General features: G+C 43.6%; 2 protein-coding genes across 5 annotated transcripts; both read left to right on the forward strand.

Annotated features, from left to right (window-relative positions):
• The first annotated feature begins 1,898 nt into the window (after positions 1-1,898).
• On the forward strand, positions 1,899-4,366 carry LOC128751147 (histone chaperone asf1b-B-like). Of its 2 annotated transcripts, none has more exons than XM_053851988.1 (4): positions 1,899-2,234; positions 3,275-3,390; positions 3,465-3,641; positions 3,779-4,365. In XM_053851988.1, exons 1-4 carry the CDS (start codon positions 2,126-2,128, stop codon positions 3,959-3,961), a joined length of 585 nt encoding a protein of 194 aa, XP_053707963.1. In that variant the 5' UTR covers positions 1,899-2,125; the 3' UTR covers positions 3,962-4,365. The 2 variants fall into 2 exon arrangements, with proteins under 2 accessions (XP_053707963.1, XP_053707964.1); XM_053851989.1 differs by lacking the exon at positions 1,899-2,234 and adding an exon at positions 2,300-3,185 and having other exon boundaries at positions 3,779-4,366.
• A 469-nt stretch (positions 4,367-4,835) lies between these two features.
• Positions 4,836-15,099, forward strand: prkacaa (protein kinase, cAMP-dependent, catalytic, alpha, genome duplicate a). Of its 3 annotated transcripts, none has more exons than XM_053851257.1 (10): positions 4,836-5,514; positions 12,346-12,407; positions 12,683-12,811; positions 13,185-13,283; positions 13,347-13,429; positions 13,491-13,617; positions 13,700-13,795; positions 14,003-14,125; positions 14,298-14,462; positions 14,565-15,099. In XM_053851257.1, exons 1-10 carry the CDS (start codon positions 5,469-5,471, stop codon positions 14,688-14,690), a joined length of 1,056 nt encoding a protein of 351 aa, XP_053707232.1. In that variant the 5' UTR covers positions 4,836-5,468; the 3' UTR covers positions 14,691-15,099. The 3 variants fall into 3 exon arrangements, with proteins under 3 accessions (XP_053707232.1, XP_053707231.1, XP_053707230.1); XM_053851256.1 differs by lacking the exon at positions 4,836-5,514 and adding an exon at positions 8,030-8,453; XM_053851255.1 differs by lacking the exon at positions 4,836-5,514 and adding an exon at positions 10,930-11,240.
• Positions 15,100-16,047: the final 948 nt, after the last annotated feature.

Genomic DNA, 16,047 nt, shown 5'->3' on the forward strand with positions numbered 1-16,047 from the left:
CAAGCCCTGACGATTTCAGAGTATTTTCTAATACTTGATAGAACCTAAAATACTTGAAACGTTCGCAATAACATAAAATTTGTTTTTATTATTTATGATTAATCAGAGTGTTTATTTCATCAGACTTGAATAATACATTTTTCAAGTATATTTGAGATGTACATTGTGGAGTTAGTTGTTTTTCATTTATTTAACGTGTATACTTGATGAGTCAATGAGTCTCAGTCTCTACAATGGTTTATTGTTTTAAGAGTCTTACAATAAAGTATTTGAGTCAGAGGATTAATAACGTTGTTAAAGAGATCTGAAAAGTGTTTCAAACATCTTCTCGAATGTAAACATTTGGCACATCTGCCGTTCAAACCATCCTTGTTTTGAGATAAAGTTTAGATCACATTGAATCATAACAGTACGGTCAACAACATTCGCGACGTTATTAGCAGCATAAGCGTGTGCAGTGACAGAGCTGAGCAAAAGAAACACAATCATAAGCACAAATAGAGGCGGACACACCTTGATCAGGCTGTTCACTGACGACCAAGTGGGAAACATGGAACAGGTTCATTGAGTCCCGTCTGTCGCTTCCGCTCGGCAGAGATAAAAATGAAACCGCATCAGCTGGAGTCCAGTAGAAACGCGTTTGAGGCAGGTGGGAGTGCTCGGCGGTATCCGGTCTATTCCGTCATACCGGTCTGTGTTTAATGTAAAGCAGCTACTGTTCGGCTCGCCATTGGTCACGTGACCGCGGGCGGTGTAGCGTTACCTGAGCGCTCTTATCTACCTGCAGCCGCACACAGATCCCCCTTTGTGCGCAGCCCTGGCAAAAAAAAACCAAGCAAGAGACCTTCTCCTTTTACAAAATCGGGCTTTTGTTGGAACCTCTGATAAACTAGCGAGTACTCATGCGGCAGGAGACGTTTTCCCTCCAGCGTAAGTCGCTCCGTCAATGTTTGACTCCAGTCTTCACCTAGCAACCCGTTGGATCAACAGCGCTCCCTAGCTGGTACCGCGTTCTCCACCTGAGCAAGCTGGACATTCCTGGGATACTTTCTGGGATGAATTCGACTGCCAACTGCTGCACTGTGCGCTAATCCTCATTTAATCTCCATTTCTCAGACTGTGAGAGGAGAAAAATGCAGGCGGCAAAACTAATCTGAGCTCACTGTCCTGTACAGTGCACCGGCTCCAACATTAGTTCATACTGTAATAACCCCAACAAATGCAATGTAATAGACTAAAACAATGACCCAAACATAGATGAAATATGGATTCACATAATGACAACACAAATTTACAACACTTTATTTTTGTTATTTTTGAATAACATAACATTATAATCTTTGTGTGTGGTGTGTGACTTGATGTGTTTGATTATACATACGGTTGCATTTAGATGTACATACAAGGTGTAGTAGTGTAAAATACACACAGAGATACTGGCACTGCAAATAAATAAAACAACACAAAACAAAAGAGCGCAACATCTTCATGATGTGCTCATCAAAACCATGTACCTCAGGTGTGTGTTGATTTCTCTTTGTGACCGCACAAGAATATAGATGTATTAAAGTCCCACGTACATACAATGAAAACATTCTCACAATAAAGTATGTGCACACAATCGCATGCACCTGTGTGTTTGTACACAACAACAGCAGCATAAATTGAGAAGGAAAAAATAAAAAGCAATCACATTAAGGAGGTGACATCACAATAATAAGGTACTTCACTCTTATTGGGGTCGATGTTGATTTATTTCTAAAGGTTATAGCAGTGAATTAAGAGCGTTATAATGAATAAAAAAGCTTGCTGAGAACAAAGGGTTGTGTTCACTTGCTCTCCGGTACAGTAGGGGGCGACGTTAGCCTGCGTGGCTGACTGTAGAAGAAAAACAGGCTCCTGTCATTTGCCGCTTGCCGTAGACGCGCCAGCGGCGGGAGAGCCGTATCCACTACCTGATGTTTACCTGTTAAATACCGCTAAAATACTCGTAAAGTCTACGTTTAATTGCAGGCTGAGTGTTACAGGTGTGTCCGTAGAGTCGACGCTGACTGTCCAAGTGTCGCTCGGCGTTGGTTAAGTGCCGCGCTGCTTTATATGTGACAGCTTCTTTGAGACAACAACAATGGCGAAGGTCCAGGTGTTAAATGTGGCGGTCCTGGACAACCCGAGTCCCTTCCGGAACCCTTTCCAGTTCGAAATAACCTTTGAGTGCATGGAAGACCTCCCTGAAGGTAGGTCAACTCCAAACAGACCTTAGTCTTCAAGTGCCTTCAGAGTAAGTTCAAGGTAACCACACCAGTCTCGGAGAAGAGGACGTTTCGTCACTGACAATAAAACATACTCCAAAAAAGACCCAAAACATGTCTCGCAGCTACGTTATACATAAGTTACAACCAAAAAAAAGAGCTAACGCAATCTGAGCTAATACACATTTCGACAACCACGGCAACTATGACCCTTCGTTTTTATGTAAATACACATCACGTGTTCTTCCTTTTACATTCGATTCTGACACCTGGCGACATCCTTCTTCAAAGCCTCAACTTGTCTTGGAGTTGCACAACACCCTTCCTAAACTCAGTGCCCGCATCATTTCTTTTTCTTACAATTCTACAAGTCAGAGTTGAGGAACAAACTGCAAGAGAATGGTGAGCTTAAATAAATGCAGCTCATTTTTGCAGAGCAATCGAGACAAATTTTGTGTTTTGGTTTGTGTACCTCAGATACCTCGCATCATTGCAAGTTGTATATGAAAACTATCTTCACAACTAGCTATATAAATGCACCATCATAATTGTTATTGTCCTCAAACCTACAGTAATTCAGATGTATTGTACTAGAACACTGTACACATAGTACCAAAACTTCACATGTCACACTCTGTGCATTATATCTTTGATTATGGAATTTTTCTTGAGTTCTCAGTGCTCATTTGTGCTATTTTAAATTCCGGAACTTGAAGGGTAACAAACACCAAGCTTTTATTGTTTGACATGTTGCTTCAAATTGTTCTGATTCAAAGTCAGAGCAAATAAAAGCTCTATTTATTTTCATTCCAGTTGAGTAAGAATGGGGCAAAAATATTCAAATAATACAAAACAAAATTGAAATATGAAACTTAAATACTCATTAACCTCCTTGGCAAAGATGTTATTTTTCTACAGAAGTTTTGGGAGAGATGTGTGCGTATTCTGTCTACATTGATTTTCCCCACATTTTTTTCTTAAAATGTTTTTGGTTTAAACAAGTTTTATGTCTTGTATTTTTCCAGACCTGGAGTGGAAGATCATTTATGTGGGCTCAGCAGAAAGTGAAGAATATGACCAAGTCCTTGACTCCGTTCTAGTTGGTCCAGTGCCTGCTGGGCGGCACATGTTTGTTTTTCAGGTACAGCTCTAATGTATTTCTCAGTCTCACGGTCCTCTCAGCGTCCTGAAGTGTATCTGTGCTATTTTCCGCAGGCGGATGCTCCGAACACTGGTCTGATCCCTGAAAGTGATGCTGTCGGTGTAACTGTGGTTCTTATCACCTGCACTTATCGAGGCCAAGAATTCATTCGTATCGGTTACTATGTAAACAACGAGTACACAGAACCAGAACTTCGAGAAAATCCTCCCATCAAGCCAGATTACACGCAGGTCAGTATGACGCAAAACAAACCAAAATAGTGCATTCCATTAGGCCTCATTGTAAGACTTGAGCTTTCATACCTCATGTATATGAAATAATAATACTTAGATGTTGCTGATGATTTCAAATGGGTTTTTTTTTTCAGCTCCAGAGAAATATCCTGGCCTCAAATCCTCGGGTTACTAGATTCCACATAAACTGGGAAGGATGTGCAGAGCGAATGGAGGACTCTGAGAACATGGATCCCACGTCCAACTCCATCCCAGCGTCTTGCCTTGCAGGCAAACCCATGGGTTTACTTCCAGAGAACTCTATGGACCAATTATAGAGAGTGTTTGAGCAGTAAAGGTGTACGACCACATTTTATTTTTGGAAAATGCCTGAGAACTTTCTGGTGTGGATGTACTTGTTTGCTATATACCGACCCTGAGGCTTATTCTCCAAACAGACTTCCACTTTTGGAGTGAGTGGGCATTTGTTCGAAAGGTGAGGGCATGGTGCCCCTTTGCTGATTAATATATGTAATGGCATGAAAGGGTTCATGTTTCCTTTTTTTTGTCTGTCTTAGTGGAGTTGTTCCTCAATAAACCTTCCGGCACTGATGCTAGAGGCAAAACGTATGGAATTTGATACCTTTGATTGGTTTCTTTTACAGTTTGTACGGTACATTTCTTTGACCGTACGCATGAGTTCTCTTTTGTTATTAATAAATACATGCTTGTACCTCTTATCAGAATAAATGCACAGTTTGTTCATAAATAATGTGTGTGGGATGTTTATTTTCATATTTTTAGCCCCTCCCTTATTCACGAAAGGGAGTGTCAACTCCAGAAAAACATTGTGTGAGCCTCAATATAACTTCACCTAATGGGACTAAAAATAGCCTGCGTTAACGTCACACCCCATCACAGATCGGTTGCGCGACAGTGGCGGTGAAGGCCCTTTTCAAGCTAAAACATTTCAGAGGCATAGCTGTGCTTTTTCTGGTGAGGTTCATTTTGTAATCTTGTCAGAAGCTTTTATGAGTGAATTAGAATTTTGGTGAAAAGGGCTATCAAATTGACATGTACATCCTAATGGGCGGGACTGTCGTCTTTATTTGACCAATCATAGCTAGACTACAGTAGCCGTCAGCCAATCGGACATGAAGTTGTGACGTCCGTCGCGTAGGTATTTTTCCTGGTAGCCAACCACATGCGAGCGAAGGCGGGATCTGCTGGATGGTTGACTGGAGTTTCCCTTGCGGTCTGAAGATTAATGGAAAGGCTCTGTTGATCTGTGGAATCTTCGCTCCGAGGAAACCGTCTGTCTTCGCGCATGGCGTCGAAGTAGATGGGCATTTGACTACCTAAGACAACCGTCGCAGGATCTACGAGTATCCCGGACGTGTTTTTTATTCAGGGCTTTCCAGAGCAGGCCTTGTCCATACAGTTAGTACGGCTACGGGATGTGCTAACGGCTAACGATTTAGCATACAGGTTTGACAGGCCGAAGGCGGCTTGGAACATATGCTACAGCTGGTGCTTCGGGACACACCAACCCGCCCTTAGAAGCCAAGAGCATTCGGCAGAATCATTTGCATTGCGTTTATCCGAATTTGCTCGGAAGATCGTGTAACGTTAGCAAGCGAACACCCATTGCTCGACTAAGCTACAAAAGCGTTAGCTGCCGAGTCGAGTTTCCAGAACTGATCCAGAAATTGAACACCAGGAGAAACATTAGGGCCCATTCGTTAATAATGTTGGCTAGAAGTTAACTGACAGGGAAAGGTAGCACATCTCGACGACTTGTATTGGAAGATCCAAAGCCTACGGAACCCGAATCAGCCTGCCACCATGGGCAACACGCCCACCGCCAAGAAGGGCAATGAGATGGAGAGCGGTGAGTAAATGGACCACATGCATGTGAAATAATTCATCTGAAGTTCACAACATCCCCATTCACAGTTGTTAAGTTTGAACGCCATCAAATCTGCAATACCTTTTGTGCCTGGTGTTACATAAAGGCCCAATGGTCAACCATATTGTGTTATGGTTTGTTATTATCACACCACAACTGGACAAAGCTGTATTGGGTCCCCACTGATCGATGGATCAGATGAATGAAAATCCAACTTGAGTCCATCTTATATTCAAGGGTTTCTCTTTCAACCCATAATTTCTGTGAAGATTGACCCCCTTTCCCAGCAGTTCCCTTCTCTAGTTCCTGCTGAATATTATTAACTTGAAATGCATTCTACGAAGGGTATGTTCTGATCCTAAACTAGTTGTAAACAAAAGCATCATTACGCTCTTCTTGCCTAAAATAAGTCATGTTTTCACTTTCTCCACTTCTTCTGTGGTAAAGCTTGTGATGTGTCTGCCTCGAGGTGTTTTCAGAGGTTCAGAACCATCAAAGCTTTTACTGTCCATGGCACTTATTTTACTATTCTACCTATAATAGAAAAATGATTTTCCTGCTCTCAAAAGTTGGGACTTCACTTCTTCCAAGAAATTCATATCCAAAGAATGTTATAGGGTCTTTTGACCTGCACAGAGCGGTTTGTTATTAGAGAAGGAAAGAGCCACCAGGACGGGTCATATGATGCGTGCAGGGTGATCCTCTCAGGGCAGAAACTTGGAGTTGAGAAGTCGCTTGAACATCATGTGATGAGCCGCAACAAGGCTGCTGTGTGTTTGTGTCTGTTAAAGGAGTGGAGGAGTGTTTTATGGTTTTTATCTGAATTAATTCTATGTTTTATTGCCGATGCTAAACTTTTTGAGTCCTTAAATGTCGGCGTTTGACTGTTTCATTGTGAACACTAGCTGCTGGTGCTGACATAGGAGTCAGGTTTCCCTCTGTCATTTTAGAGGTGTCGTCCAGTGGAGACTCAGAGTGGTGTCCTCTAAGCTGGCTGGTAGCTAGAGGGGCGTCCTGGGGATGCCATGAACTTAAAAACGAGAAATTGAACACCCTGTTTTTTCAGCACGATGCCCTAAATTTCCAATCATTGGTGCATGTATTGTACCTCAATCTTTGTGCCATGACTTACTTGAGTAGATCGGAAATCACTGTTCCTCATGTCTTCATGGACTTGCGGCTTTGCAGTGCTACATTTGATTTCGGGCGAAATCTCGCAGTTATCCAAATCTTGTGAGTCCCTACACTCACATTTGATTGGTTGACGCAGCATAGTTATTGATGGGCTGTCTTATGCTGTTGACGGGAGTTAAAGGCTGGCATGTCATCCACCCGTCTTCCCACCCTCGTTGATGGTTATTGGGACGTCCTGTCTTAAAATCCTAGCTTAAAGCCTGTCTCTAAATGAGGCACTAGATCACATCACAAAGGAGTATTGCCATGCGAGTCGACATTTCCTTTTATTTATAAAGACGAAATATCAACTGTTGTCTCCAACCCATCATAAATCGTCGTATTAAACCTGCATATCCACAACAATTCATTTGTGTGTCAGTTTAGTATGCTTGCTGTATAGATGCCGTATGTTGAAGGGTGATGTTGGTCAAGAAATGATCTTGAAGTGTTGTAGCATGATAGTCTAAGGTGTGTTTACTGTGTGAACTATTCTGCTAGGGGTTCTAATCCCAAGAATAATTTGATCAGACTGCATCTCAGAATTCCTGCAGAGTTGAAGAAGATGAGCACAGAAAACTCTCAATTTGGTTCCAAGGCATTGATGTTTGCCAACTTGGCCTTGCTGAAAGCCATAACAACCACACAAATCTCCAGAATATCATATCACTTTGTGTGGTTGGCTTCTTTTGTTATACACATAGTATTCCAAAATTACTGTCTCACTCATTCTAATCTGCAAAATCATTTTTTGTTCCCGCTGCAGAACTCCACTGCATTAAAATAAATATTCCCCTCACTATCTTTTGTTTTATTATGCAGCACGCATAATCTTTGTTATTATAATTCACAATCATTTAGCTGCTGTTATGTCACTGCCGTGGAGCTATGATAATCTTTTTATTTCCAAGAATTGGGTTCACTTGACAAAAGCCTGGGGTCGAACAAAGTGTAATATCTTTGTCCACAACTCCATAAATAACACTGCACTATGTTAAGACTGAACAGGTAGCTGTGAAATGAGCACCAGCTTCTCGCGGCTGGTCGAGAGTAGCTGTGAAAGCAGCCTCTGTAACGGTAACCCAATCCTTAACCGGCTCATGAACTATAGTTGTTAGCGCAGTTATTTAATAAAGTCTGGACCTTTGAAAGTATTTAATGTATCCTAAGGTGCAGAAAAGGTCATTTGTGGAGAGAGGCTTGTTGCACATTTTTGCAAGCCGATTGTTTTGGACCCTCCCTTTTCCCCAGAGATTTGTGCAGACTAAAGTTCCAGAGTTCACATTCAGTCAGTCAGAAGCATTGCATAGCTGAGTATAGACTGAGGTTTTACTTTACTCAGGTTTCTTTAGTCATGAGAGCTGTTGAGGTATTCAGTATTGATCGTTTTGTCCAGTTATATTCAGGAGAAGTGGAGGATAATAAAGTCTCGGCGAACAGGAAGAAGTGGGGCGGACGAACGACAGGAAGTCTAGTTTCAAGGAAGGTCCAGCCCATGATCAGCTCCTTCGCTGAAGCTTTCTATTAGTCAGGCAGGGTGACGCTTTTGTCCACTTGGGCGAGAACAAGGATTTGCCTTCTGGTGGCACTTGAGGACACAGAGCAGTGTTGAACCACAGGCTTCCCTGTCCGCCTGTGTGTGATGTCTGTGATTCACAGACTGGCAGGGAGGCTATTTCATCGAGCCGGGCCCTGTTTGGGAGACTCCAACGATCCACCAGAGGAGGAGCTAGAGACTTGCTGCAGCAGTGAGTTTTCATTTTGGAACTGGAGAGGAGGATAGCTGAGGGTTGGTGCTGTGGTCCATGTTGTGTCCTGTCTGCCTCAATCTTGTTCAAACAACTACCATTTTTCTGTTGCCCCTGTGAGAGTTTATTCGCAAATAATGAAACTACTAACCATCTAATGTGTGAAAGTGAGTTTGTTTTACTGCCTTTGTTTTCGACTTCCCTTCCTCATTCACTACCATTGAACGCTTTTGACGCGAGTCTCTCCACTAATCTTTATTTCAACTGTATTTGCTCCTGGATATTTTGGACATCCACAACAGTTGTTCATCTAATTGTAATATTCAGTGACTGAAGTTAAGAAAAACCTGGACATAATTCAAGAATAGGAACTCTTTTTTTATTAGCTGCCATTTGAGGATCAGAGGACTGTGGACCCTGCCTCTACTAAAAATGGCAAGTTAAAGTAATATTGATGCTCCAATTTAGTGAGAACTGTAGAAATCTCCATCACTCCTGAACTCAGATTTTACTACTGTGGACTCCCAAGGTCAACACAATTGACTGATGGCTATGGCAACAAGTACACTACTGCCCTCGTTCAGGCGAACCTACGATCTAATGTTTCGCAAGAGCTGAATTTATCTGGTGTCTGTTTGATCACCTTCTTTCAGACTAGAGGTTTCCTTGTCCAACTATATCATCAATTCGGCTTGGTGTTGGAAGAAACCTTAACACAAAATCACAATCTAGTTTTAAAGCAATACAGGGCCAGGAGCTGTAGCAGTGTTGGCGGCCCCTCATGCTGGGATTTTTACCCTGTATGCTTGTGATGGGTGCATAAGGAATCATGAAATGGTGTTGCAGGGTTGATTTCAGAGTCCACTAGACGGCACTGTTAGTTTCGAAGTGACGTGAGGTTTTACGCACATTAAATCCAAGCATTATACAGCAGACAGTGCCATCTGCTGGCCTCTGAAAATCATGGCACTGTGTCATGAAACCCCATCAACCCATTGCTGAGATTTTCCTGGTGGCAGAGAGACCTATACTAGGGGAAAACACAGTACAAGCAACATCCGACTAACGTCCACCCGTACCTACGACCACGGCCATCTCAAATGCTTTTTTTTTTTTTTTTATTCAATGTCTGGCACTGCAGCACGTAGCACCCTGGCAACACGTACAACAGCTACGTCAGCACAGTATCCCAGCATCTCACTCTCACACGGCGATCTACCACTACAGTAGTACCGATAACCCTTGTCGGCTTTTTTGAATGGCATTCAATTTACGTCCAATCTGACTTCCGACTGGTCGGAACCGATCCCGGTTGTAAGTCGGATGTTTATTGTAATGTGACTCTCAAATATGTCACAACTCCCTAAAGCAAACGGCGGTCATGTTAGTCCAGGGTTCCCTGTAGTGTTGTATTGTAAAGGCTGAACTGTTGATTTACATTCTCCCGCAAAACAAAAGCCACTTCACGACAACAGTGGGAAATATTTACACAACATCTTTGGCCCCTATCATTAGCCAACAAGCTCTGTTCTCTCTTTTTCCTGCACTATGTCCTCAATTTTACCCCATAATAAAACTGACAGAACAGAATCTGTGACATTATGGCAACAAGATCAGTGCCACACAAGATGTAGTATCCCGATACCTGTGATTCCCATTCAATCTTTTCTGTTCTTTTCAGCAACCTTGTATGGATTTTTTTTAACCTATTTTTTTCTGTTTTCCGTATGGTGCCAATATAAAAGGTATTTTTTATATTTAACGTTAAGTACAAAATGATCAGCTTTATAAATGACATATCCCCAAAATTCTAAATCTCTAGAAAGATAATCTACTTCAGTTGAGGATCAAATCTCTCTGGGACCTCACCTGGATCCTCTTCTGTATTCGCGTGTTGTTTCTTGTGACAATGTCTTCATGGCGGTCTTGGGGATTTTGGGACAGGTCCTGCTGGTCTAGACTGAGACCTGATTGGCGAGCGGCTCTTTCGAATGTCGGTCAGCCCGTTCTAATATAAACCCCATGTTCCTGCGTCAGAGTGGGCCATCAAGGCCCGGGGGACAAATCTAAGATTGATTTTTTTTGGGAGATCAATTCAGCTGTACCACTGCCTGGACTTCAGTCTGTCTTTATGTGAGGAAGTTGGATTTCTGTGATAGGGTTTGTGTTCATTAGGTTCCTGGGAAGAATTACCTGTCAGCCTTTGTTTTGCCCTGTAAGTGGAGGTTTTCAGTTGCACACAACTAAATATAGTTTGTTGCAAGGGGCTTCACTTAGACCTACTTTTCAATGGAACTTCCTCTCTGGGCTGGATAAATATACCAACCGATGTTTGATGCCCCTCCCCTGACGTTCTGCTCTGTTTAGATCAATATGTATCCTCTGTGTGTGCGTGTGTGTGTTGGACACGAGAGGGAGCAGCACAGGGAACAGAATAAATATTGATACAAACCAAGCAGAGGGTCCAATTGATGACTGTGCTACTACAGACTGACATTCTCTCTCATCCCGCCGTGTTCGGCTCCTGATTGATTTGGCAGCTGCTTTTCCGATCCCCGAAAAAGTGAGGGATAGACGTCTTGGTGACAAGGAGTGGAAGGAAAGGAGAGGTCATGAGTCAGTGAGGAAGAGTCCGAGGACGAACAGGGGGAGACTCTGCTGGGCTAATGTGTGACAGGAAGAGCTCCCGCAGGCATGCAGCGAAGAGGGAGTCATCCTCGCGCTCCAGTGAGTCTCGCTCGGCAGATGCTGCAGCAGCAGCCGAGGTACCAATAGTGATTCCAGATGGTAAGAATTTCTGCCACTCTGCCGCTCCATTGATGTGACGTTCACGATTAGTTCCTCCGTGCTGTTGTGATAAACTATGCCGCTCTGTCTGCCGGGAGGTGAAGCAACTCTCACTGAAAATGTGGACCTCTCTACTTTGTTGCCCTCCGCAAGGACGCAACATGTTGACACGATTGCGCGAACCTTGATCTTTGCCATTCTAGATAGCTGTCTGTAGTACTATTGTTGCTGCTGCTGCTAATCTTCTGGGAATTAGCCGGAAATCACATTAGCTCGATTAGGATTTCGTCTGGTTACTGTGTGTTCATAAACAATATTTGAGTCTTGCTTATGTGGGTTGGAGGGCTCATGTGGAGATCTTTAAGTCAGACTTAAATGGTGTTATTTAACACAGTACAAACTGTCTTTTTCCATGTATCTTTCTTTAAAAAGACATTTTTTTAAATTGCTACATACCACTGAAAAACACAATATAATACTGTCTCGACTCCTTTTAAAAAAACGTGCTGAGGGGCACCAAGTGCTGCCTAACTGGTCCACAATGTCAGGCAGAATGAGGAAGGACACTTTATCTGTCCACACAGAAACACCCAATAAAGATAAGAGCCAGAAAATGAACATGAATGTATGCGACCCAATGGGCTTGTCACAAGTGACCGTAGACATAATAGGATGTTTGTATTCAAAAAACTGGTTGAAGCCTATTAAAAAGTAACAAACATGTCCAGTGCCAAGTGACCATAATTTGGATTAGGTGGAAGCTAGGCCTCTTGTCTAAGGGTGCTGCCACCGTGACCCAAGCTAAGCAGAAGAGAAGGGATCAATCGTTTACATGCTTGTCTTGAATCCCCAGCATGTTCATGTCACTTCTTAGAATCGGCTGAGGGCTTGACATCTTGTTTACATGGTGGCTCTCAATAGTTTATTCCCTCATGTTCTTCCCTGTGAAGACCTCAACATGGTTTCCCACACCCACGATTAACTCCTGTGGCTGCCGTAGACCCACTTGAATATCTGTCCTCATTTAATTTACTTTTCAAGTCAGGTTTTTCTTTTCTTTTCTCAAGTTACGCAGGTGATAACAGTTGTGTCTTTCTCACTGCAGTGAAAGAATTTCTTGCCAAAGCCAAAGAAGATTTTCTAAAGAAATGGGAGAATCCTGCACAGGTGAGAGCTTCACTCAATCCCTCTTGGTTACACACGATTTTGGCTTGAAGTCACATAATAAATCTTTTATTTGCTCATTATGAAGAATCAAGCCCCACCCTTCTCCAAATAGGCTTTGATTTATTTTTGAGGGACAGTGCGCCCTCTGGTGGCGCATAAATCCACGAAACCCTCGTCCAGTCCAATAAAGCTGGAGATATTTTTTCTCTGTTAATATTTACGACCCTGCATTTTAGAGCGGTGTTTAATTCACCACTTTTGTTCTTGTCTTTTAGCAAACTGCGGCGTTGGACCACTTCGACCGCCTGAAGACTTTAGGAACTGGTTCTTTTGGCAGAGTGATGCTGGTGAAACACAAAGAGTCCGGCCAGCACTTTGCCATGAAAATACTCGACAAACAGAAGGTGGGACGTTAGTTCGGTTTGAGTATCCATCCATCCGTTTCATTAAGATTCCCCATTTTGATGTTGTTTTTTCTTGATCATTCCCGGGGAGCCATTTTTTAAAAACCCGAACAATTATAACCTGAAACACTTGTTTATTCTAGATGATTCCAGGCATGTGGAGGCCATGTTTGTGTTTGAAGGCCTTGTAACATGAGTAGTTTGTCCTGGGTTTAACGCTAATCTGTCCAGCATACATGATGCTGGCAACCTCTTGCAAGGGATGGATCCTTCCTCAAATATATTTTTGGCACATGATGTTAAGCCCTTTTCATACTTTTTTTCTTTATTTTTTTGCTGGTCATTCAGGAATGTCTTTATGGTTGGTTGGCAGGTGGTGAAGCTGAAACAGATAGAACACACACTGAACGAGAAACGTATCCTGCAGGCGGTTAGCTTTCCCTTCCTGGTGCGACTGGAGCACTCATTTAAGGTGTGTTTGTGCTGGTTTTCTGGGAGGGGAATGAGTTATTATTCATTATTGCCCTCTTAACAGGACAACACTAATCTGTACATGATCATGGAGTATGTTCCCGGAGGAGAGATGTTCTCACACTTGAGGAGAATCGGTCGATTCAGGTACGTCTAGCGCTTGTTTGGAGCGACTTTGCAGTGTGTTGATGATGGCTGTCGTCCACAGTGAGCCGCACGCCCGCTTCTACGCCGCCCAGATTGTACTCACCTTTGAATACCTTCACTCGCTGGATCTCATCTACAGAGATCTGAAGCCAGAGAATCTGCTCATCGACCAGCAGGGTTACATACAGGCAAGGACGGGGCCCTCCTCCGATTGGGCTATTTTTTATTTTTTGGTGGAGTGGGGGGCGCTCATGTTTCTCTGTCTTTTAGGTCACAGATTTTGGATTTGCGAAAAGAGTGAAGGGTCGAACCTGGACACTCTGTGGCACCCCGGAGTACCTGGCGCCGGAGATCATCCTCAGTAAGGTCAGTCACAGAAATCTGACGTCTTGTTTTGTTTAAATAGACTTAAGCATGTGTCTGATATTAGAAGTTAAAAGGTTTCTGAGGTACCGAGGTGCAGTGAATGTATGTGTTGGCGACTTTGCACAGGAGAAAAAGATTTAGAAATGTGTTCAAAGGAATCAGTGAGCTGAAACGTCTCATTAAATTTGTATGTTTTTTTTTTTCCAGGGTTACAATAAAGCCGTGGACTGGTGGGCTCTGGGGGTGCTGATTTATGAAATGGCGGCGGGTTACCCGCCGTTCTTTGCCGACCAGCCCATTCAGATTTATGAGAAGATTGTATCAGGGAAGGTATGTCTGTCATTTGCTAGCGACAGCTTGTGGTGCTTGACTGAAACAGGAACGTGTCGGAACGAGACAGATGGCAGTCGAACCAATTAAATCCCTCTTTTTTTGTCGTCGTCGTCGTAGCAACTGTATTTGTGTCGTCCCCTATTTTAACCGCCCTTCGACTTCTCGGCAGGTTCGCTTCCCCTCCCACTTCAGTTCTGACCTGAAGGACTTGTTGAGAAACCTGCTGCAGGTGGACCTGACCAAGCGCTTCGGTAACCTCAGGAACGGAGTCAACGATATCAAGGGTCACAAGTGGTTCGCCACCACGGACTGGATCGCCATCTACCAGAGGAAGGTGAGGTGTCGACGATCGTTTCTTACACATTAAATAAAGATCAAAGTACACCTTCGTGGTTTAGACAAAGAAAAACCTGGAACTTCTTCTGTCTCCTTCCAGGTCGAAGCTCCTTTTATTCCCAAGTGCAAGGGCCCCGGCGACACGAGCAACTTCGATGACTACGAGGAAGAAGAAATCCGAGTCTCCTTCACAGAGAAATGCGCAAAGGAGTTTGCAGAGTTCTAGATTGTGACCACAAGTAGCTGCGAGACGGGGATTTAGGAAGCTCACGGGGATCTGAAGGAAGAAAGCACCAGGGTGGACTGCTAACTCGCTTATTTTTGACAACATTGTAAACCCCCACTAGTCAAGGCAAAGTGAGGAAAGCTCCAACAGAACCAGCAGTGTTGCCTTTTTTTCTGATTGTTTCTCTACTGTTACCATTTTTTTTTCCTCTCACCCTCCCGTGTTTGTGGCAAGGGCTGGAGGAGAAGAGGCCAAGCCGCGGGCCGTTCAGCTAGTATCTTTCTGATGGTGTGATGTTTTCAGTCTTTGCAGGATTCGTTTTTGTTGAGGTACAGAGGGGACGAGCTCGAGCCCGAGAGCGACTGGTCGTGTCCGCCTCCCATTGTCCGCCCCCTCCCACCCCCAACCCTTTCCTCACCCCTTCCATCTTCTCTCCATCCTCGATCTGTCCAAGCAATACCAAGTCCAACAGATGTGCCTATCACAACGGTTTGAAAACTGGTGCAGAGCCTTGGCTCGTGCCAGCGTCAGTTTGAAGCTTGAAATACTGCACCTGCCTTTGTCTGCTCAGTGTCGCGTGATTTTTAGGTCGTCGTTGCACTTGCTGCCTACAGTGAGCTCTTTGACTGGATAGATGTTGTATGGCAGTCGACATCATCTTTGGATCACTTTGGTTTTTTTTCTCAGCTAGCGTAGAGATTTTTAAGTCGGTGATCTTTTTGTAATGTCCAACCGTGCTTGTGTACTCTTCAGTGCTCACACTCCGGACTAGTGTTTGGTTTATACTTGTATATTAATACACACGATGGCACCCATCTTCAACTTCACAAGGCGGTGAGTTGTGCTTACATCTCCTCCAGAACAGCAATGTTGCAGGTCCGTGTTTGAAGACGTAGCAGCTACACAAACGTGTGCGTGGATTTATCGCTGCAAGACATTCATTTTCAATTGGTCATGTCTCATATTATCTGGCTCACATTCAACCTCCACTCCATCGGAATTTAGAGGTTCGGGTGTTTCCGACAAACACGTCCCTTCTCTCTTCGCAAAGTTGATTTCTTTCGACGCAAGACAATCGCAGCCAATTACGGTCGGTTTGTTGACTGAACGTTAGGTTTTCATGAAGGACGCCCACCCCTCCTCTGCCTCCCACAGACCCTTGTCGTCACTCCCCCCGCGCCCCTGCCCCTCCAAATGTGTCTGTGAACCGTTTTGATGTACATCACTCGACGTCTTGTAACATTTTACGAATGTTTTCTAAATGGTTTCAGTCTCTCATCATGTAGATCAAAACGCTGGATACATTTGTGTTTTGAATGTTCTGGATTGTCTGACGGAGAGGTTTTGATGCTCTTTG

Source organism: Synchiropus splendidus, chromosome 19, assembly GCF_027744825.2.
Source record: "Synchiropus splendidus isolate RoL2022-P1 chromosome 19, RoL_Sspl_1.0, whole genome shotgun sequence".
Taxonomy (NCBI): domain Eukaryota; kingdom Metazoa; phylum Chordata; class Actinopteri; order Syngnathiformes; family Callionymidae; genus Synchiropus; species Synchiropus splendidus.